Source organism: Musca autumnalis, unplaced genomic scaffold, assembly GCF_047663935.1.
Source record: "Musca autumnalis isolate F117 unplaced genomic scaffold, ASM4766393v1 scaffold_1, whole genome shotgun sequence".
Lineage (NCBI taxonomy): Eukaryota > Metazoa > Arthropoda > Insecta > Diptera > Muscidae > Musca > Musca autumnalis.
The window spans coordinates 81,959,817-81,984,505 of record NW_027411644.1 but is presented as its reverse complement, the minus strand read 5'-3'; the positions used below and the strand labels follow the sequence as shown (position 1 = coordinate 81,984,505).

The following is a 24,689-nucleotide window of genomic DNA, read 5'->3' as shown; positions in this document are numbered from 1 at the left end:
GTCGTCTAATTTTCATATGATTATCGCCTTAGATTACCTGGGAAATATTTTTCATATTTAAAGAGCTACAACTTCATATCTACAAAATTCTTTCAGATTCCATGTATCGGATGTGTTTACTGTAAGAAAAAAAAAACATAAACATATGTAAAAGTTAACACCACATTTTTTTGATTTTTGTCCACGCGGCAACACTGTGCGTTCTCGCCTACATTACTGGAGAAAAGTTGAACGCTCAACACACTTACCAAATAGTGACGAATAGGAAGCGCTATGGTAGCCCTGAAAATATTTTATGTTGGGATGTTGATTTTATCGCCATTTATTGTCATATCCCCATTGGCAGATTCTCTCTTAGCACATTACGACCAATTTATTATTGGCCATAACAGTTTCAAATGAAAATCCCTTAAGATTATGTCGTCATAGGTACTTTTTCAAGCTCATCTGCTTTTAATTTACAAAAACATGAACATCATCAGCATGCAAACGCCATCATCATCATCAGAACATTTTGACTGTTAATAAAGTGAACATTTTTATATTCACTTTCATGCCCTTCTTTCTGGACACATTCATCATGGTCTTGTTTATGTCCTTAAAGTGTGTAAAACACATTCATGTAAATGAGAATACTCGTTCCCGTTTAAATGACCATTTTATATTGCAACACATCGTCGTACAGCTGATGCTACTGCAAAAAATATGGGCCTTTGTGGTTAATATCTGGCTTTTCTACGGGTTTTGTTTGGGTGGATTTTTTTCATATTTTTGTTTTGTTTTTCTTCTTAGCAATTTTTCAAATAAACCTCATAATAAGTAGCCATGAAAATTAAATTTTCTGAAGCTTGAAGATACATATGGGGGTTTCTGAGTGACATCGGACACTTTTTCAAGATGGAGATAGACTCAGAGCCAGATTGAGCAGAAGAACGAACACACAAACATACAATAACAACATCGAAATTTAAGACATTTTAGTGTTATAAGGAGCTAAAATCTTGAAAATGCCGAAAATCGGGAGGTACCGTTCTATGGGGGATCTATCGAAACGTGAACATATAACAAAAAAAATCTGATGGAAAGTTTAGCGCTTCCAACAAAGACAAAATACCTAATCTCAGCTATTTTGTTGCGAAAATGGGGCTAAAACCTTTAAAATACCGGGGGTCTAAATCACAACGTGGACCTATAGCAAGACATTTCTGAGGGCAAATTCAACGCTCCTAACGAAGACTGAACACAAAATTTCAACTGGTTCGGTGTGATAATGAGGGTAAAATCTTGAAAATACCGAAAATCGGGAGGTACCGTTTAATGGGGTCTACATAAAAACGTGGACCTATAGCAAAAAAAATGGGGAAAAGTTTTACTCTCATCGAAGAATTATTACGACATTTCAGCCATTTTGTTGTGATAATGAGGCTATAACAAAACGTGGACCTATATGAACAAATTTCCAGGGAAAGATTTTGTACGTCCAACGAAGACTAACTACGAAATTTCAGTCACTTCGGTGTGATTAAGAGTCTAAACCCTTAAAAATACCGAAAATCAGGACCTACCGTTCAAAACATGGATCTATAAAAACAAATTTCTGGGAGAAAGTTTAATGCTGCCAACTAAGACTAAACAGGAAATTTAAGCCATTTCGGTACAAGAGTTAGGCGTTAACTTGAAAATAACCAAAATCGGGAGCTATCGTTCTATGGGGGGGGGGGTCTATACCAAACCATGGAGCTATGCTGTTAATTTTTAATGGAGAAGTTTTGCGAACTTTAAATGTCAAATAACAGGTAGTTCAGTCAAAAAATTTAGCTAATATCCTCAAAATACCGAAAAACGGGATGTACTGTTCTATGAGGGCTATATCAAAACATGAGTCTATACTGACAAATTTTTGGAGGAACGTTTTTATTTGGCACCAAACAAGACTAAATACAACATTTCAGCCTTTAGGATAAGATAATGTCGCTAAAATCTTGAAAATACCGAAAATCGGGTATTACCCTTCTATGGGGGCTATATAAAAAACGTGGACCGATAGTTACAAAAATCTCATCTCAGCCTTATAAAAAATGACAACAATTACAACATAATCGCAAAAAAAAACAAAACGGCCTATAGTAAAAAAGTCTAAAAATATATAAGTTATATTATTTAATCAATAATATATTTAGTCATCAGTGAACATAACACTGCACATCTTCATCACAATTCACGTAGTCGTCGAAATTGATTTTCTCATAAATACACCAGAGCGGGTAATAAACCGAGAAAAACATTATTAACTGTTCTTTTTGGGGAAATATTTGACGGGCAAATATCCGAATTGGGTACTTATAGAAAAGTAGTTAAGCGGGACAGTTTGAACTCATTTATATGAAAAAACTTTGGGGATTCAGATTGTGAGGCAATTACACGGGAAAGGCAGTTAAGCAGAGAGGTAAATAAGCGGGGTGCAGTGTATATGTAATGATTCAGCGAAAATTGGACTCTACGAATAGACGCGGCAAACATTTGATAGACATAATCTTAAAAAAATTAATGCTAAAGAATGTTCTTTTAAACAATAATAAACATTTCCCATTCAATTAGAATTTTCTGTTTGTTTTTTTTTTTTTCTTTAAAAAAGTTGGGATCACTCTTTATGTATACTTCAAATCACCCATTGCGGGGCCCGCTAGTACAAATAACATTGTACAAATCATTGGAAGAGGTAAGCCCATTGGATGATTCATAATTTAAGAATAAATACATATTTTAAAATAATCGATTACCCAACAGCCGCATAACATCATTCAGTTTAACAGCGGTTTAAACATAATGCGTTGCGGTTGTCATTTTGGTAAGCAACCGACTTGTCTGCGGGGCTATGAACTATGTGTCAATAAATAGTTAATGTGTGTTTTTACGATCGCCCATTTAAATGCACATACAATCTGAGATAGGACTTTGTGTGTGTCGGAATATTATTCATGAATGCTATTAGCTCCGAATTTAATAGTCTAGGCTATTTTGTTGATTTGCTAATGTGTTCTTAAGGAATAATTATTTCAATAAAATTACAGATACAAACTATACGTTTGTTTCTTATTGTCAACACCGCCAATCTATTACCATACACTTCACCATAGCATGGAGGGTTATTAAGTTTGTTTCTTCCGTTTGTAACGCATTGAAATAATCATTTGCGACCCTGGTCGAGGTAAAATTCTGAGTCAATCTAGTCACTTCCATATGTGTAATTTCACATTTGCGGTTCCCTCTGGTCGCGAAATATATGCACCAAAACTCGTCAACATAGGTCTATATTTTGGTATAGCCCCATATAACGGTACCTCCTATCTAGTTCAATGGACTCCGGTCGTTTGTATGAAAAAACTGCGTATGCGTAATTTCACACTTTAGTTTGCATGACGTTACTCATATGTTTTTTTTTTTAACTAGATTGCACAACTCTACTTCCATGGTACAAAATGTGGAAATCATGATTGAAAAGTTTTGAAATCATGATACAGAAATTTTCAGTTTTTATACCCTCCACCATAATATGGAGTGTATAATTAAATTTGTCATTCCGTTTGTAACACATCGAAATAATCATCAGAGACCCTGTAAAGTATATATATTCTTGATCAGGGTGAAATTCTAATTCGTTATGTCCGTCCGTCTGTTGAAATCAAGATACAGCTCGCAATTTTTAAGATAGAGCTTTGTAAGATAGAGCTATTTCTTCTAGTATGTTTGGTATTGCAAATGGGCTATATCGGTTCACGTTTTGATATAGTCCCCATAGAACGGTGCCACCCGATTTTCGGTATTTTGAAGGTTGTGGCCTCTATATTACACCGAAATGGCTGAAATTTTGTACTTAGTCTTCATTTGGGGTATAAAACTTTCCATATGAAATTTGTCGGTATAGGTCCACGCCCTCATATAGCCCCCATAGAACTGTACCTCCCGATTTTCGGTATTTTGATGGTTGCGGATTGAATATTCCACCGAAATGGCTGAAATTTGGTATTTAGTCTTCATTTGGGGTATAAAACTTTCCATATGAAATTTGTCGGTATAGGTAAACGTCTTCATATAGCCCCCATAAAACGGTACCTCCCGATTTTCGGTATTTTGAAGGTTGTGGCTTCAATATTCCATCAAAATGGCTTAAATTTGGAATTTAGCCCCCATAGAACGGTACCTTCCGATTTCCGGTATATGAACTTTATCAGTATAGGTCCACGTCTTCATATAGCCCCATAGAACGGTACCTCCAGATTTTCAGTATTTTGTATTTAGTCTTCTTTATAAAAGAAAGGAAACTAATTGTTCCATTTTACTTCAACACAACTCGTGGTGGAGGGTATAACAAGTTCGGCCCGGCCGAACTTAACGCCGTTCTTACTTGTTGAAATTATGATTTGGTCTTTATTTGTGTTCCGCTGTAAGTATAATGTCAAGACGCCTATCCTTAATAAAATTTCGTAATAAGTGTCTCCTCGCTAAGAAGATCAACGAATTAACACTGATGAATGTCACCTTAAAACTCGCCCGGGTTTGATCTCGTTGAAGATCGGGCCAAAAGTTTTCGCTTACGATAACTTGCCGGCCTCGAAATTCTAGGAGTGGGAGCTGCATTATTAGCCAATGCAGCAGTAGCAAATGAAATATCTGTACGGACAGACGACAGACTTTGTGACCGATTTAGGGAACTGGCCTGTAAATTAACCTTGGCCTTAGCTTTTTTATTCAGAATAGCCAGGCGGCGTGCACAGTCACGAGCACAAGCAGGGTGATTTTCAATATCGCAGTTGGCGCATCTGTATGTAGGAGCAGTAGTTTTAATAGTTTCTCTTGTAGTGGAATCTGTTAATTCAACGACCATCTCTTGACCTTTAGATGGAATTGGACAACTCTTAGGACTGTAATTTTCACCGCATTTAACGCAGTGGGTGGGCATTGTGCAATTACTTGCAACATGACCAAACCGCTGACAGTTAAAGCATTGTGTGATTTCCTGCCCTTTCTCCTTAGTTATTATAATATTTATGTCTTCGAATATAGTCCCGAGTTTGTAAAGACTGTGGATATCCGACTGTTTCGAAACTCTGAGCAGCCATTTTCTGTCAGAGACACTGACTGCACCCAGAAATTCAAACTTGAAGGGAACTTTCGTTTCCAAATAATCTTTAATCTCACGCTCAGTATAGTCCTCAGTAAGATTATTTACGACCAACATCTGAGGCAGTAGAGACTTGGGCGTGTGGGTGTGAAATTTATACCCACGATCGGACAATAATTTTTTAATGCTTTCATAAACGGGGAGAACCTTTACCTTCACAGACTCACCTGGTCTGTAATGCTGCTTGAGGACTCCTGAAACCTTCTTCAGATTGACATTGTATAGTGTAAAGGCTGGCATAGACTTGCCACCAGGGACTGGTTTCTCGTTCTATGAAAATTTGAAATGAAAAATAATTGCCTTATAAAATTTTTCATTTGACATTTATTTCCTTTATAAAACTTATCATTCCAAATTTTCATAGAACAAGAATTGAGCCCCAGGAAATAAATGTCATATGAAAAATATTATAGAGAAAATATTTTTCATATCAACTTTTCATAAAACTAGGGAGGGCCGAATGCCACATCTCAAGATGCGCATTAAAGTCCCCCAAGGCCAGACGATTATGACCTTCCAAAAGCTTGCTAATGTTAGGCTTGTAATCTGAGATACATACATATGTACATATACATATCTATTTATCGAAGGAGTATATTCGTTCAGCAACTCCATTTCGGCATTTACTACGGACCATTAGAGCCAGACTCAAGTGAGATAGGTCTGGATTAAACAGACTGGTGCAGTAGGAAAGCTAATCCCTCACCTCCACTTCTGGTGCGATTTCAGTTGTTGTTGTTGTTGCAACGCCAATACGTCCGCTCGTATATTTTATTCAACTATCTGGCTACGGTTCCCCTATCCAGATTAAACAATTCTGCAACATGGACTGGCTGCGTCCATAAAGAATCAGGAGACAGGTAAGTGGGGTCGGCTGGACAGCTAAACAAATGACCGTGTGGTGGGTATCGTGGCATCAATACGGGCCCAATATGAATTAAGGTGGCACGAACCAAAAGAATCCGGAGTAGGCATCCCGGGATATGCTGCTCCCAACACAGAAAAACGATATCAGCACAAACATTTGTACACTGAAGCATTGATGGCCAAAAACACACAATTGCAGATTATACATTGCGCTTTTGTGAGCAGAAAAAATCCGAACGACCAACATTAGTATTACACCAACAAACCAACGTTCCTCTCATCGACTGATTTGCAAAACAACATGCCAACCTAACGAAGCGACACGAAGATGTTTACTCTATACCAGTGTTCACCAGCGAGCTGCTACTGAGAGCAAATTATCGTAACTTTCAATCCAAAACACACGGTAATGTATGCTCAGTTGCTCTCAGTACGGGCTCGCTGGTGAACACTGCTCTATACCATAGCCGACCAAGAAGAGCGAGCGCTTAAATTGTTTATGTGTGGGTAAAATTACACTGACAGAACAGGGTGATGATTTTCATATTGAGTGTGAAATGAAAAATATATTGTTGGCGCGTTCGCTTTGTATGACTTAAATTAAAAATAATATAAATAACTTCATAATTTGAAAAGTATTTTTCTTCATATGTTAATTTTTTTTAGAGAAAAAACAAATTGTATATAAAAATTATTTGTTAAGACTTTCTAAGCATACATACATTTTTTATTGTTGCATTGCAGACGAGGCATTCTGCGTCATTAAAAATATTAATACAAAACAAAAAATCATTTTCAAATTCTTCCCTCCACATATTTGCTGTACAACTGCAAAATCTTTTCAGTGTACCCAAAAAAAACAAATAAAGCGGCATCAACCTGCTTGCATGAAATTCAGTACAAGACTGAAGTAAAAAAATCAAAACATTTGCTCTATTACTTTGCGTTCGGGTCGCGTGTGTGTGATTTGCCGAAAAACTTCGTAACCAAATCAATACCCACGAACGGGTTTGCTCTATACGCGTGAGTACGATCGCTTTGCCTATGCCAGCGGACATAGGAAATTTGTTGTTGCTGGCCATATCTGCACTGAAGTGTCATCTGCTACCCGGGACACGGGTGTTGTGTGGTTCCGGTCAAATCCGGTATCGAAGAACCCTCCGCCGTGGGATCGGTTCTAGCTTTGCAACTTCATCCATTGTGATGGTTCTTCTGGTGGAGGCATCTGATATCCAAGGACGGCTGCTGGCATGAATTGGGCAATACTTTGTCATTGCGTTAATATATTACCGGGACGAATAGTACTTACATGAAGCAATTGGATAAGTTGAGTGCAATATTCGTAATGAGTCAGTTCGTACCTTGCCCGGACCTTTCTAGTCTATGTTTGCTCTTCAAATCGATTGTACGTCCAAACTTGAAGTGACATTCCTATCTTCGCAGTCCGAAAATTTTTTTTAATGAAAGTACTGAGTAGAATTTATGAGAACAGATTCCAATATATAGCGAGGTGGAACATTTTTGTGAAGGAAGAAAATTGTATACTCATAATTAGGACTTAAAATGATTGGTCCTTTTGAGAAGGGGGCGCCATCACTCGAAATGAGTTCCTGATTACTTATCAGACATTGGATGTATTATTTTCACTTGTTTCATAGTGGCTTAACATTCAGCTAAAACCATTTCTCCACTTCATTTGTTGGGTAAGGTATAAAAAACAAAAAACGTACACCTACCAACGTGAATTGCAGTAAATTCAAAAAAGTATGACATACTTTTAGGAGCATGTAAAATTAATCTTTATTGAAACACATAAAAAACTTCGTGCTGGAAACGCACGAGATGACTCCATTTGTAATATTTATTGAGATCGAAAATTAATGTTTTTCAAAAAGATTGTCCCCTTAGGCACGCGAGTAGAATTTCACAATAAAACTGTCACTTGTTTTGTCATTAATTATTTCCTTTTTTATTTTCTGGAAGTACAAAAATATATTTATTTATAATGTTATAACTTTTAATAGCTCTTTCTCTTTCAAATAGCACACTAGAGTTTATTTAAAAATTAACATTTACTATTTAAAATTTAAATTTCTTTATATAAAAAAGAATAGGATGGAAATCATTTTAAAATTTCTTTAAGATGAAGAAATTAACGATTCATTGATATTTGCTTTTGTAACAAATAAACAAAATAAAAAAAACTATACTAGATAACATGTACATACATACAAGGTAGGTAGGTAAATACAAAGGATGGATATCGTACGATATTATATCCCTTGCTCACTCATCACTCGGTTGACATCACAATTCAATTTGTACAAACACCCGTCACTTATTTATTTACAGTAGAAAAATTACAAGTAAAATTTTCGAAACATAATTTCCGCATTGCTTATATCTTATAATTTATACATATGTACATAAGTATACAATTGAACTTTGTACAAAGAAACGTTTGATAAAGAATGCGGAAATTAGTTCCAAAAGTTGTTGCCAAATGATAACTCGCATTACCAATTGGCCAAGGCAAACATGGGTAATTTAGATCTATCGGTTAGTTTTAGGTTAATTAAAACTTCTTCCGTCTGTCGAGCAGTATTTAAGCCAAAGACATCCAAGGGTACCATGTTGAAATGATTAAATCTGTAAAAGATAAAATAGATGAGGAAAAAATTATGATAGCATGTTTCATTTCGGTCAGCAAACTTCCCGACTTACCTTCCACCAGAAATATCTTGCAAGAATTTATAGTAGCTAGGTCTCAAACACTTTGGTTCGAGAATACCGGCATGGAACAGAACCGCTGTACAGAAGGCATACAACATTATTGTAAAGCCAGGTACCTTTGGAACTTTCTTCTTTTCAATGCCCAAATTGTAGACAACCTGTAAGGGGGGTGGGGGGTAATAAAAACGTTGAAATAAACACCAATAAATATTATATAAAAGTTAGGTTAAGTTATGCACACTCCAACATGGGACTTCAAAATAAATACAGATTGTTGTGATTAAACGGTAAATGTCATAAATCTGTTAAGGGGTTCTTTAAAAGTGATACAACCAAATGTGGAGCTGTAACGGCCTATGAGAGTCATATAAAAAACGTGGAACTAAAGAGGATTTGTTTAAATATTTCTTACCCATAGCAAGGATAAGGTGCTACAATGGGCAGACAACATGACATTTCTCAGCGTAATGTAAGCTACATTTAAAAGTGGTTTCTTAAGATATGTCGTTCGGACTAGGCAATACAAATTATGCCTCATATAATTAAGCTCCCAGCAAAATTAAATGGAAGTGATTCCATGTGAAATCATGATTTCACTGGTTCTTTTGCATGAGTGCAATTGAAGTCGTGAAAGATCCGATCCTTTTCATCGATTTTTCATGAGTGCAATTGAAGTCGTGAAAGATCCGATCCTTTTCATCGAATTTTCATGAGTGCAATTGAAGTCGTGAAAGATCCGATCTTTTTCATCGAATTTTCATGAGTGAAATTGAATTGGTGAAAGATCCGATATTTGTCATAATATTGTCATGAGTTTAAATAAATTTATAAGTACCCGCACAATAAATTAACAAATACCCATGTACCCGAATAATTGTGTACTTGCAGAAGTAATTGTTAAAATGAAAACGTCAGATGAAAGTGATCGATAGTGGCAAAATTTATATATTTTAATTAAAAATACAATGTAATTTGATATAAAACAAAAGAAAAATATATTTTGTGTTTGGAAACCTGCGACCCGAGGGAAGAACAAAACTCCAATGGAAAGGCCAAATTGAATATGATATCACAAAACATGGCACCCAAAATTAGAGAAGCAAAGTAGAAGATCGGTAAAATAAGTATAAAAGAGACCATAACATGGTAACTATTACAGGATAAGTTTTTTTCTTTTGAAATAACATAATAGAATTCAAATTTATACTAGATTTCCCAAATGAAGAGCTTGGTTCAGAGATTGACACATAATTTATCAAATATTGGAAAAACGGAACCCCAAGTTGAAAGAAATATCTTGCAGCCATCCGGAGAGATAAATATGATATTGCAGATTAATATAATATATTATTTTAAAAATTACATACAAAATAAAGATACAAATCATCTGTTCATTTTATTCTTATTAATTCAACAAATTACATAAGTGTATTACAAATTTTATTTCTGATTGGCGAAAATCCGGATCCAAAGCATTGGTGCAAGAAGCCATGACAATGAACTGGTGCAAGAAGCCATGACAATGAACTGGTGCAAGATGCTATGACAATGAACTGGTGCAAAATGTCATGACAATGAACTGGTGCAAGATGCTATGACAATGAACTGGTGCAAGATGCTATGATGATGAACTGGTGCAAGATGCTATGACAATGAACTGGTGCAAAATGCTATGACAATGAATTGGTGAATGTGTGTGTCACTCCCTTGTAAATTTCATTGGTGATTCACCTAAATTTTCACCTATGACATGTCACTTGCACCCATGATTCAACTCATGATTTGTCATCGAACATTTTGCTGGGCTAATATGATATGTAAGAAATCGCCCTTATGTTTGTGGAACTATCCCTAAGATGATTATAAAGTATCTATATGTAATAAGGATACTGAGATATCCAGCATTCAATTTTCAAGATTCTATCGAGGTACTTTGGTGGCTTGATATAGAACACCCAAACAAGTTTTGCATCGACAAAATGTTTTGGACTAATAAGCCAGTAAAATCTTTACCTCCTCATGAATATGTGGCAGTCCTCAAGTCGGTGTTCTGGCAAGTTTGAATATTCTTGATCTGCGTATCTCTAAAGTTTGCTGACCCAACTGGCGCTGCACAGATTACCACAGACCGGTCTATTGATTTAATACAGACCAAGAAGATTTCCTGTCAGCACCCCAAGACTGCCTGAAAGTGTCAAGAGGATCCTGTCCTGTCCTGATGTTATCGGAAACTACTGTTGCTTCCGTAAACGACTTAAGAAGGTTGTCGAACGTTACACCCAACAACATGGGGTAATTTAATCCCACAGCGGCGGTGTACACATTTTTGTATTCGTATAGTTTTTCTGTGTTGGGAACAGCATATCCCGAAATGCCAAATTCGGACTCTTCGGTCCTTGCCGGGACAGAGGGAAACCCAGGACCAATTTAGATGTGCTTAGTTTGTCACATTCACATCCACCACACTCAAACTTCAGAGAGATGCAATAGATGCCGGGAGTGGGTGCATCTCACTCATCTCCATGTGAGCGACTTCGACAGCTGCATGCTGTGTGAACGCAGCCCCCAAAGAGTCGTTGTCGTCATCAGAATACGAGACTCCCCCACAGTCCCCCAACAGCAGCTGCACGCAGAGCTCTTAACATCGACCGTTGTTGTTCCAATCCCTGAAAATGCATCCTTTTTCTAATTTAATTGCAATGGACTCTGAGGTAAGGTCGAGGAAGTAGTGGACTTCATGAGTCGAAGCAATATCATGGTCGCGGCGGAGCAGGAAACCAAACTCAACCACAATTGCAGCTTACAGCGTTGTGATGGTTACAAGAAGAGAGATGGGTAGAAGAGATGATGTTCCTTGACTTCATCCCTGCTGCAGCCGCTCGCTATATGCCTGCTGATAGAATACCAGACGTGAGACCAAATTTCTCAGCAGAGGATGATGAGCCTCGTCGAGCCCACTTCAGTGACCTAAGCGTCAGGGAGCTGACACTGGATGTTAACAGGTTGGTCGGTGAGCATAAGCGGAACAAGTGGTTTCTTCTTCTTCTTCTTTATTTCCACTTAACTCCTTGGGGAGCATAGGGCCTTTACAAAGTTTTTCCAAACTATTCTATCATTCGCAATACGTTTAATTTCATTCCAGCTACTGCCGCTGCTCTCCACTTCCTTCATCAGGCTTCTTCTCCAAGTGGTCTTTGGCCGACCCTTCCTTCTGTGCCCTTGGGGGTTCCAGTCTAGGGCTTGGCGACATATCTCATCTTGTTCTTTTCGCAATGTGTGACCAATCCATTGCCACTTCCTTCTTTTTATTATAACGGGAATAGGTTCTATATCACATTTTTTGTACAGATTTTCATTGCTTATTACATTTGGCCACCAGATTTTTAAAATAGTTTGCAAGCATCTGTTTGTGAAGCTTTGCAATTTGTTGTTAAGGGTTGTTGTTGTTAACCATGATTCGCAACTATACAATAGTACTGACAGAACGTTTGATTTGAATATGTTGATTTTTGACTTCGTTAGTATAACCCTTGAGTTCCAGATGTTTCTTAATTGAAAGAAGGCGCTGTTGGCTTTACCAATTCTGAATTCAATGTCAGCCTGTGCACTACTTTCGGTTGAGATCATGCTTCCCAGATAGCAGAATTTGTTTACGAACTCAATTTGTTCCTGTCCAATGACAAAATGATTGTTGTTTGATGCTTTTATTGCTAAAGCCTTTGTCTTTGCGGTGTTAATTCTTAATCCGACTTTCGCTGAGTGGGCAACTAAGTCATCGAGTTTAGACTGCATATCTGAGTGCTTGGTGGATAGTAGGCAAATGTCGTCTGCGTAGTCTAGATCCTCAAGATGGCTGCTTATAGTCCATTGGATACCACGACGGCTACCTGCGATTGTTTCCTTCATCACATTATCAATTACCAGAAGAAATAGTAGCGGCGACAGTAGGCAACCCTGCCTCACACCGGATTTTGGGCGAAATGGTTCCGATAAACGGCCATTGTGTAGGACCCGGCAATGGAATCCGTCATACTGAGCTTTAATAAGGCTTATGAGCTTCGATGGGATACCTGTTGTTTGTAGTAGCTCCCATATTTTGGACCGGAATACGCTATCAAAAGCAGTTGTGTAGTCCACGAACGTCATATATATATTACTTTGCATTTCTATTGTTTGCTCAGCGATTATTCGGAGCGTATTTATATGGTCTACACATGACATATTTGCGCGGAACCCAGCTTGTTCTTTCCGAAGATTTGTTTCTACCGTGTAGTTGATTCTATTAAGAAGAATTCTTGTGAGTATTTTGGAAGGTATGGACAGAAGAGAAATCCCTCTATAGTTTTTACATTGGGAAAGGTCTCCCTTTTTCGGCAGTTTTAGTAGAATGCCTTGTAACCAGTCGTTGGGTAGTTTTTCTTCTCTCCAAATATCTTGGAATAGTGGGTAAAAAAGTCGTGATATTTTTGTAGGACAGCATTTTATTATTTCTGGGGGAATACGGTCGTATCCTGGAGCTTTGTTGTTTTTGAGCCTTTTAATAGCATTCTCTATTTCAATGAGGGATGGTGGTTCGGTGCTGAGTTGATTAGACGTAGGTATGGGTACGTCGGACATGGTATTAAAGTTTGAAGGAGAGTTCGGAGTGTTATCTAATGTTTCCATAAAGTGCGTGCGCCAGCGAGAAATTTGTTCATCAATGTTTGTTAGAACAGTCCCATCCTTTGATTTGATGGGGCGGTCATGTGGTTTATGTCTCCCTGCTAGCCGTTTTGTTATATCATAGACCGCTTTAGTGTCGTTCCTATTTGCCGCTTCGTTTGCTTGCATCGCAAGTTCATCAGTGTATGCCCTTTTGTCTCTTCTACAAGCAGTTCTTACTTCCTTGTTTTTTGTTGTGTATAACTTTTCCAATTCAATTTTTTTATGCGACGATTTTTCATTGTTCTTTGATATTTTCAGATTTCTTCTTTCTTCTATTAAGCTCCAAGTTGATGGGCTCATCCATTCCTTTTTTCCGGGGGCATAGTGTCCAAGCACATTTTCGCACGTTTGTAAAAGATTATTTTTAATGTGTTCCCAGCGTTCTTCTATGCCTTCGTTTGGGACATTCTCCTGTTCTAACATCATATTTAAATCGTTTTCTACGGCTTCCTGATAACGAGGGTATTTTAATTTTTCTACGTCAAACTTCGATGACGTAAATTTTTGATGTGTATTTTTGATGGCGCTTACTTTCATTTGCACTATCGCGAGAAGTAGGTGGTGGTCAGAGCCAATGTCAGCACTACGTTTTACCCGTACATCACAAAGATTATGTTTCCATTTACGGCTAATGCAAAAGTGGTCAATCTGGTTTTCAGTTCTCCTATCTGGAGATATCCATGTCGTTTTGTGACTACGTTTGTGCTTGAAACAAGTACCACCTACTATGAGGCCATGTCTGCTACACGTTTCTAATAGAAGTTCTCCGTTCTCGTTTCGTACTCCTATTCTGTGCTTACCCATACAGTGTTTGTAGGTTGTATTGTCTTTTCCTACTTTAGAATTAAAGTCTCCCATACATATCAGTATATCTCCCTTAGGTGTTTTGGAGAGAACTTTATCTAATTCACTATAGAATTTCGTCTTAATGTCTGAGACTGAAGTCTCTGTCGGGGCATATACTTGGACAATGGTGATATTACGTATTCTGGAGTGGAATCTGGCTGTCAATATGCGTTCGTTTACTGGATTCCAGTTGATAAGGGATGTAGATGCGCTTCTGCTTAGGAGTAATGCAACACCGTCGCTATGTATATCCTTTTCATCCCGGCCAGAATAGATTAGAGTTTCACCTGATTGTAGTCGATGTAGTCCCGAGCCGTTCCATCTGCATTCACTTACACCCAAGATGTCAATACCCATTTTTTCACGTTCCTTTGCCAGTTGCGATAATTTTCCACATTCGTAGAGAGTTCTAACATTCCAGCACGCAATTTTGGTGCGTCTTTTAAATGCGAATGTTGATGTTGATTTAGTCTTTGTAGAGGTTTCTTTTATACTGTCTAAACATGAATTGCTCCCTCCCAGACCTGTGGAGCTTGCCGTCGAAACGGGGGGATTTGACATTTGCCTGTGACCCCCTGGGAGATGTGTGATATTCCTTCGTGTTGTATTCATGTTACTTTGACATTTTGTCAGGGTTTCTCCAATGCTTGTAAGGACAAAGAAGAGCTTAGTTGAGCCCGACACTCTTGAACGACTAAGCACGGGTGTAGGCTTCCTGGAAGCTTGTGGGCGCTACCGTTGACAGTTATCTGTTCTTCCGCTACCATCCCTTTTACACAATCCGACCATAATTATGCAATTATCTGCCTGACCCTATTCCCCGACTATTTCGAGTTGGCTCATTGGCAGATGAGATATTGTTGTTTGGATGCTAATTTTAAGGACGGCATCTACTCGTCCTGACAATGAGGTGTTCGGGCTATGGAGCTTCCATACCCTATTCCTCATCCGCTGCTTGTTCGGGGTTGTTTATTCAATATATTCACAACTGGCCCCAACTAGGGGCTGTGCACTATCCACAACCTGTGACCCGTCCGGTAGCTTGCAGCTCAGCTCTCACGGGTATCTCACTCCCGCGAACCGGAGGAACAAGTGGTTTAATCATCTGAAAAGGGGAAAATTGGAGCCGAATAAGTCTATTGTGGGCAACAGCTAAGTCACTCCCGAACCCTGGAAAGAAGGAAGATAGGACCTCAGTAACGTTTGGCGACCGAATAGGTGCGCAAGTTATTTTAATCGACAATTTGTCGAGCACCCAGGGTGTGACAGGGCGATGAGAAGAGTACTTCGAATGTCATCAGGAACGCTAAATCATCCAAAGTGTTGGTCCCTGGTAATGCTGAAACAGGTGGATGTGCCGGGAGTCTAATATCTCACTTAAGTTATCAACCTGTCGCTAGCCATCTACATCGTTCCCTAAGTCTGGAAAATGGGCAGGGTGGTCCCGCTACTGAAGCCAGACAAGGATGTCAGCAAAAGGTGAATCGTACCAACCGATTTCGCTTTTGTCGTGTTGTGCTGGACAGTATTAAAGGTTTTGGATAATTCGAGCAGACTACCTTTCTGTCGACACGTGGACGACTGTCGTACGTGGAATTCAGGAGCAAGAAGTCCAAGCACCGTAGAGTGAAACAAGGAGTTCCCCAAGGTGAGTGAATCTCCGGAACTGTTTAACCTATACCTCTCCTGTATCCCACCCCCTCCAGATGGTATTGAGGTCGTCATGTATGAGATGGCCGCCATGTACCTTCAATGATGTTATTTGTGAAGGACTGAACTCCTAATGGACTGATCTTACCAAATTATTCTACACGAGGAATATGCAAGTATTCGCCACTAAATCTATGGCCACTCTATCCAGCACATGGGCTGCGGAGAGGTGAGCACTGTGCTAAATGTCATGATCGATGGTGTCATTTTCCCCCCTTTTTTCCCAATGTGACATTGCTTAAGGTGTTCTAGCCACTTTTTCTGTATATGTTCGCCTACTATCTTGCTAACTTCAAGAGTAACTTATTTAGATCTTGGGTCTTCAGGGTTAGTACTCATCACGCTCATTTGTTAGTAACGTCGCCTACGCTGGGAAATTTGATATAATTTCGGGTAATTTATCAGCAGGTATGTAGCGGGTGTCAGCATTTAAATTTCGTATTTTGTCTTGCTGTTGTTGTTGTAGCAGCATAAAAACCTAGGTAGAAGCATAGGTTTGATGCTGGGTTGGCAGCCGCTGGTCGAAACTCTATTGTTTCGGGTCAATCCGGTACGAAAGAACCCGCTGCGTGGGATTGCGTATTTTGTCTTTGTTTGAAGCGCTAATCTTTCCCCAAAAATGTTCAATATTTTCAAGGTTCAAGCCTCATTATCACTCTGAAATTTCGTATTTAGTATTCGTTGGAAGCATTAAACTTTCCCCCAAAAATTTGTTGCTGTAGGTCCACGTTTGGATATAGCCCTCATAGAACGGTTCCACCCGATTTTCGGTATTTCACCGAAATGGCTGAAATTTCGTTAGGAACGCAGAGCTTTCTCCCATAAATTTGTTGCTGTAGGTCCATGTTTTAATATAGCCCACATAGAACAGCACCTCCTGATTTTCGGTATTTTTGGCATTTAATCACACCGAAATGGCTTAAAATTCAGATTTAGTCTTTGTTGCTATCCCACTTTTAGATATAGCCCCCCATAGAACGGTACCTTTCGATATTCGCTATTTCAACGTTTTAGCCTCTTTATCACATCGAAACGGCTGAAATTTGGTATTTAGTCTTCGCTAGGGGGCATACAACATTTTCACAGTGAATTGTCGGTATAGATCCACGATTTAACATAGCAGAACCGTCCGATTTTTTTTATATTTTGTGGTTCTTTGTCACTTTTTCTGACCTAAATGTGAATACAAAAGTTAATTTTGCTTCAATACAACTGTTCGGCCCAGCCGAATTTAACGCGTTTTTTACTTGGATATGGAAAATCTTGCCGAAAAAGGAAGGAATATCTATCTGTACATAGATCTCTGATAGATAACCTGTATAAACCGATTACGTCTGGAGTCAAAGTTACTTTCAAACCCCTATCGACTATTTCAATTATGTATTTTAATAAACAATTGTGTCGCTTCCATAATTAAAAAAAACGACAAATTTCTCGAGTAAGAATCTGCTTAGAAAATGGAAATTAAAGCTATGGTTTGGTCCTATGTCACGGATTTTAGAGTCCCTAGAGTCCCTGAACCTCTTAATGTGTATAGATTTTTTGACAGATTTTGGGTGGACAACTTATAGGCTGACGTAGCAAACGGGACTTTCATTTTTCAGTGGAAAAATATATACAGCCTGTTTCACTATGTCGAAAGAAAAACAACTAAACTCGTGTATGATTTTTAAATTTGTTTTAAAGCAAACACAAAGTCAATATTGCCATGAAAACCAAAGTTTAGGTGTTTTTCGTTCGCAATCATTTTTTTTTCGACATAGTGAAACAGACCCTTAATGTTGTAAACGCCATGATGATGAATATAAAATAAGGAGATTTTTTTAAATTTCAAAAGATTTCCCAATCTTACCTGTAGTGTTTTCCACATAACATATAAAGCTACGGTTTTATCAGGATAATAAAGGAAGCTGGCACTAGCAATTAAACCAGCTGGAATGGCAAATCTGGGATCATCACGATCAAAACCATGTCTAAGGCCACAGGAAACAGACTAAAAAATAAAATGAAAAGAAAATAAAATAAAATCAAATTAAAATTCCTATGTAAATCCTCCAACATCTGACCTTCTTACCTTAAATAGGAATGAGAAAGCACCCAAGAACAGACCCAAATTCATGGTCTTCTTATTGAACACCGTTTTCTTCCAATCCAGTTTATTTTGTACCACCTTTTTGATATTCAGCAGAAGTTTCAAGGCAACCTGAACACCAATACCACCCACCAATGGTTTAAGACCACCCATAATGGAATAGTGTACACAACCTTCTTTGTGCTGACAGCTTTCATGTTTACCTTTCACCTTTTCGATAAAACGTGAATAGGCTTGAACCCAACCATGAATGGTGGCATAATTGATGGGAGGACGAGATCGTTGTTGGCGTGATGGCGCCGCTGTAGATTCTGTACTGCCTTCAATACCCTCCTTTGGTGCTTGACCTTCTTCAGATTTACCCACAAATATTTTCAACAAACCAAAGAGAGAATCTTTACAGGTGGTTTTATGTAAACCTAATCTATACAGGTACAACAATACTGAAACACTAGCTCCGAAGAGTAGCACTTGACCGTTTGGTATGGACTTCACCCAACCACGTGCTTCCGCCATATTCCACAGAGTTTCTGTGGCAACATTGGCTACATACAGGGCTAACATTGGTCTCCGTTGTGGTCTCTCCACAACAATGGCCATTAAACTAGCCAAGAAACATGGCAAAAATGCCACGCTGGCTTTTGTATAATGACCCATAAGATTACGCAGCAGACAATTGTACATAATGAAGCCATAGGCATTTGTTACCAAGAATGCGGTGGATTGTAAAATACCGCGTATGGTTTTCTTTAGATCATCTAAAGTAGGAATTTTACCGCGCATTACAAGGGAAAGCTGGAAAAGGAAACATTTGGGATTAAGATGTGGGAAACTGATGTTAAAAAGGCTGCGGCATTTGTACTTACCACATAAACCATGCTATAAACTCTAAGGCAATATGGTGTGGCAGCCAATATTAAACCAGCCGAAGCATTTACACACTTATCTGTCCAGCAATGTTGAAATTCCTGGCAGGTACAAAGTGATACCATTTTACTTTGAACTGTCATTTTGAAGCTTTGTGGAAATTAGGATCGAACTGAAAATAAAAGGGAAAAGGAATTTAGTTAGAGATGTAGGTTTGTTAGAAGCAGTGGTGTAATCAGAGTGCAACCTAGACTGTCTCGGGTTTAAACCAATAGTTTGGAGTAAATAATGTTCATGTTTATGGAAAATATTCTGATTTTCTATGAGAAGATCTTTAAGTATTCTATTCTCATGTTCTTCGAAGAGAATAATTCTGATCTTCTACACAAAGACATTGGTCCCGCCATTAATGTGAATACCGGGTTGTCTGCAATGAGAAAACCTCTGGTATTCTATAGGAAATCTTTCCATATTCCACAATTAAGCCTTCTGGTTTTTTACAATAAGTCTTTCTGGTCTTCTATGCCTTCTGTCTCCTATAACAAGACCTTCTGGTCACCTATGAGAAGAGCTTCTCATCATCTATCAGAAGAACTTATGGGCTTCTATGAAAAGACCTTCCGCTCTTCTATAAGAATACCTTCTTCTCTTCTATAAGAAGGCCTTCGGAAACATTTCTATCTTTCATCAGGAAGCCATTTGGCTTTTTATGATAAGTCTTTCTGGCGGGAACGACTGTTCTAACCCTACAATTGACATGGTTAGTAACGCAAACCATACTCAGGATAGGCAATTGTTCGATCTCCTAAAGAAATGTGCAAATCTCGGTCTGATTCGGGAATGTTCTACCCTGAGCCACTGTGAAAATTCCCCTGCCTGATCATGAGATATATACCACTGTTATGGCATTTCAATCGAACAATCAATTATCGTCACTGTAGGAGTACCAACCAAGGCAGCCAGAGTGCATCTCCCTATCAATCGTAGCCGATAGACCCATATTTCCAAGGTAAGATGCTCTGGTAGATGACGTTGTAGAGGTGAAGATGGACCATTTTCCCACGCCCCACACACTAAAAGTGACAAGGCCAGGGAAAGGAAGGAAAAGCACGCCTACATAGGGGAAGTGTATTACTGCAACAGATATTTACTGTTTTTGGGAATGACCGACCACAGATCCTTTATGGAAAATTCTGACAGGACAACATGGGTACAATTGGAAAGCTTATCAAGACAGCCATCCCCTGAGCTAATAAAGTCTTTAAAAAATATTGCACGATGTCGCGATATTTACCGATTTTTTTGGGGGTGACCCTGCCATAAGGACACTTATTTTGACCACTGATCCTTTAAGGAAAATTCTGCCATGACATTGGACAGCTTATCGAGACATTCCCTGAGCTAATAAAATCTTTACAAAATATTAGCCGATGTCGCGATATTTACCTTTTTTGGGGGTGACCCTCCCATAAGGACATTTATTTTGACCACAGATCCTTTAAGGAAAATTCTGCCAGGACAACATGGATACCATTGGAAAGCTTATCGAGACAGCTATCTCCTGAGCTAATAAAATCTTTAAAAAACATTGCCCGATGTCGCGATATTTACCTTTTTTGGGGGTGACCCTCCCATAAGGACATTTATTTTGACCACAGATCCTTTAAGGACAATTCTGCCAGGACAACATGGATACCATTGGAAAGCTTATCGAGACAGCTATTCCCTGAGCTAATAAAATCTTTAAAAAATATAGCCCGATGTCGCGATATTTAACTTTTTTGGGGGTGACCCTACCATAAGGACACTTATTTTGACCACAGATCATTTAAGGACAGGTTTGCCAGGACAACATGGGTACCATTGGAAAGCTTATCGAGACAGCTATCCCCTGAGCTAAAAGAAATCTTTAAAAAATATTGCCCGATGTCGCGATATTTACCGTTTTTTGGGGGTGACCCTTCCATAGGGACATTTATTTTGACCACAGATCCTTTCTGCCAGGACAACATGGGTACCATTGGAAAGCTTGTCGAGACAGCTATCTCCTGAGTTGATATAATCTTGCCCGATGTCGCGATATTTACCGTTTTTGGGGGTGACCCTGCCGTAAGGACATTTATGTTGACCACAGACAGCATAGGTACCATTGGAAAGCTGATCGAGCAGCTATCCCCTGAGCTATTAAAAACTTCAAAAAATATTGCCCGATGTCGCGATATTTACCGTTTTTTGGGGGTGACCCTGCCATAAGGACACTTATTTTGACCACAGATCCTTTAACGAAAATTCTGCCAGGACAACATGGGTACCATAAGAAAGTTTATCGATACAGCTATCCGCTGAGGTAATAAAATCTTTAAAAAATATTGCCCGATGTCGCGATATTCCAGTATGTGATGGAAAACGATTCGACTCGTTTTGCCATAAATCGAAATCGTATATCTCTAATTTTTGTGAATATTTTAATGAAATTGAAAATGGATTTTAAAAATATTATTCAAAAAGAGACTTTTGCGAAGCAAAACTATATATATCATCAACGGCACTCCGATTATATACCATTTCGATTCTGCAAATCGAGTCGATTCGATTTTCATCACATACCCGATTTACCGTTTTTGTTTTTTTTTGGGGGGGGGGGGTGACCCTTTCATAAGGAAATTTATTTTGACCACAGATCCTTTAAGGACAATTCTGCCAGGACAACATGGGTACCATTGGAAAGCTTATCGAGACAGCTATCCCCTTGCTTATTTTGACCACAGATCCTTTGAGGAACAATCTGCCAGGACAACATGGTTACCATTGGAAAGCTTATCGAGCTAGCTATCCCCTGAGCTAATAAAATCTTTAAAAAATTTAGCCCGATGTCGCGACAATTATTGTTTTGCAAACGACCCTGCAATAAGGATAACTTTTTTGACCACAGATTCTTTAAGCAAAATTCTACCAGGACAACATGGATACCATTGGAAAGCTTATAGAGGCAGCTATCCCCTGAGCTAATAAAATCTTTAAAAAATATAGCCCGATGTCGCCATATTTACCGTTTTTTGGGGTTGCCATACCATAAGGACACTTATTTTGACCACAGATCATTTAAGGACAATTTTGCCAGGACAACATAGGTACCATTGGAAAGTTTATCAAGACAGCTATTCCCTGAGCTAATAAAATCTTTAAAAAATATTGCCCGATTGCGTGATATTTACCGTTTTTTGGGGAGCGACCCTTCCATAAGGACATTTATTTTGACCACAGATCCTTTAAGGACAATTCTGCCAGGACAACATGGGTTTCATTGGAAAGCTTATCGAGATAGCTAATAAAATCTTAAAAAAATTACATTGTACTCGAGGACCACCCCCACCCCTGCAGAAAAACATCAGCTACCAAAACAAACACGAGTGATTTTAGTCCAGTTATGATCCGGACGATGCAGCCGCCCCAATTCGTATTGGCCCATATCACCTGATTCTTTATGAACGCAGCCAACCCAATTTGCAGAATTTTTGATTCGGGACAGAGAGAAACCAGAACCAGATAACTGAATAAAATATACAAACGAACATATTTGAGTTGCAACATTCTAAAATTTTAGTGATTCACCCTAATGTTCATACCGCAACACACCAATTTTATTGCATATAATTAAAAACAGATTTAATAAAAATATGTCATTAAATGTTAAAATTACATTTCATGACTAAACAAATTAATGGAACCAAATAAAATGAAATAAGCTTCGCTTAGCCTTAACCTTACACTAAGTAGCTTGCATTAATCTTTGAAAAACAATTACCCCAGGTAGTGATCTCAAACGCAATGTGTCATCCATCATTATTTAGAAAGTATAATAATAAATACAAGGGAGACTGTTTCATATCAAGGAGTACACCGGATTCATATTAGCACAATGGCGTATCTGAAGTTACCAATGCCAAGGAAATGCCTAAATGTTCAACTAATTTCAAGTTCTAATAATTTGATTTCATGTGGGTTGTCAGTTGCATAGAACATAATAGAACCTATTTTGTTCGACCTTAGCCCACTTTCATATATAAACAAATCGAAATAAGTTCACTGTTTGCTGTTGACCACCACACACGAATTTATTCAAATTCCAAAATGTTATCAATTTTGTTTTAGTATGGGAAAACATCATAACATTTTGAAAAAAATTTTACTGTACAGCTTCAAAGTAAGCAATTTATTATTAGCCTGTTCGCATATCGCATTATTTTATAATCTAATCACATAAAACATTTTAATAATCAGTATAATTAAACGCATTTAAAAACCTGCTTTGAATATCAGAATTTGCGTTTGTTGTTGTCATGGAAATGGGTGACCATTGAACTTATGGAGTGATTTGTTTAAATGATTTCAGATAAACTCATGTGTGATCAGGTCACCGATATATCTAAGGGGACAAGGTTATTGTCGTCAACAACAACAACATCAATGCCAATCCACGGGAGGGGGTTCGTTCGTACCCGATTGACCTCAACCCATAGTGTTTCGGCCATTGGCATCAAACCTATGTTTCTACATAGGTTTCATGCTGCTACAACAACAGCAATGTTAACTATTTAATCGATGAAAAATATTAAATTTCTGCTTTATACCCTAGACAGACGGCAGCGTTAATTTGCATTAACTGCCTTAATTCAAATTAATTCGTGCATTATCAACATTCTTAATGCACAAAATCAAAGGAAATTTAAACTGAATTTAGCAATTTCAATATGACAATAGGTGTGTACGATAACTTTCCCAGCAATAATTACTCAGTCAGTTCCAGCAACCTCTCTCAGTGAATTTTACTCTCTCAAGCAAGAAAAATTGCAGAAAGTTATCGAACAGCATTTTGCAAAAACTTGCAAGAAAGTCATCTGTTTCCGAAAATGTATGAAATTTGTTTTTGTTTCTTTTGATATTTTAAACCAATCGGAATTAAAACATAAATTTTAAAATTAAAAATCTCTCCAAACTCGCTCTCTTTTGCTGGATAATTTTGTTATCGAACAGCATTCAGCAAAAATTTGTACGAATTTGTACAAATTATTGGGTTATCGTACACACCTAATGCTGTTGAAAATCAATTGTCTTTTGTCAAATTTCCATGTTTAAGAAAATAAAAAGGGAAAGCAAATCAGCAATTTTCGCGTTTCTTCAAAATAAGTAGTGGTCTTTCGCGAGTAGAATAGCAGCTAATCGTTTTTCACGCCTTCTAACAAATCTCTTTTTCAAATATTTATTTTCACAAAAAATTTCATTACCCACCATACCAATTCTATCGAAAATTATATCTTCCTCAAATGTTTTTTAAAGTTTTGCAATATTTTTATACTGTTAAAAAGACTCAAAAATATCGCGAATAAATTAAATTTATTTTTGCTTCATCGTGGTGAAAAGATCAAAGGTAGAAAGTGTATTTGTTTCGCATATTTTGGCGAACTTTTGTAAAGCTTTATGAAATGGTCTGCTGGATACAAACAAACAACACAAACAGCTGTTTCATAAATGCAGATACTATCGTCTGTCAGGGTGAAAAATTAATTCAAATTAGGACATTTTTAATGCAAATTAACTCTGCCGTCTGTCTAGGGTATTACATATAAATATTTTTTCAAACTTCAAATGAACCTCAATGTGGAAACCTGAATCTACACACTGTGGGTC

At 38.0% G+C, this 24,689-nt stretch overlaps 1 protein-coding gene across 8 annotated transcripts in view; it reads right to left on the bottom strand.

Moving 5' to 3' along the window:
* Positions 1-7,994: 7,994 nt before the first annotated feature.
* The window catches only part of LOC141402058 (transmembrane protein 135-like), a 39,044-nt gene continuing 22,349 nt past the window's right edge, over positions 7,995-24,689 (bottom strand). For all 8 annotated transcript variants that reach the window (XM_073982689.1, XM_073982735.1, XM_073982715.1 and 5 more), the window contains 5 exons: positions 19,001-19,173; positions 18,117-18,929; positions 17,895-18,035; positions 8,774-8,940; positions 7,995-8,698 (listed from right to left, as the gene is read on the bottom strand). In XM_073982689.1, the coding sequence (XP_073838790.1) occupies positions 8,566-8,698; positions 8,774-8,940; positions 17,895-18,035; positions 18,117-18,929; positions 19,001-19,144 (1,398 nt within the window). In that variant the 5' untranslated portion in view covers positions 19,145-19,173 and the 3' untranslated portion in view covers positions 7,995-8,565. The remainder of the gene's footprint in view (positions 8,699-8,773; positions 8,941-17,894; positions 18,036-18,116; positions 18,930-19,000; positions 19,174-24,689) is intronic.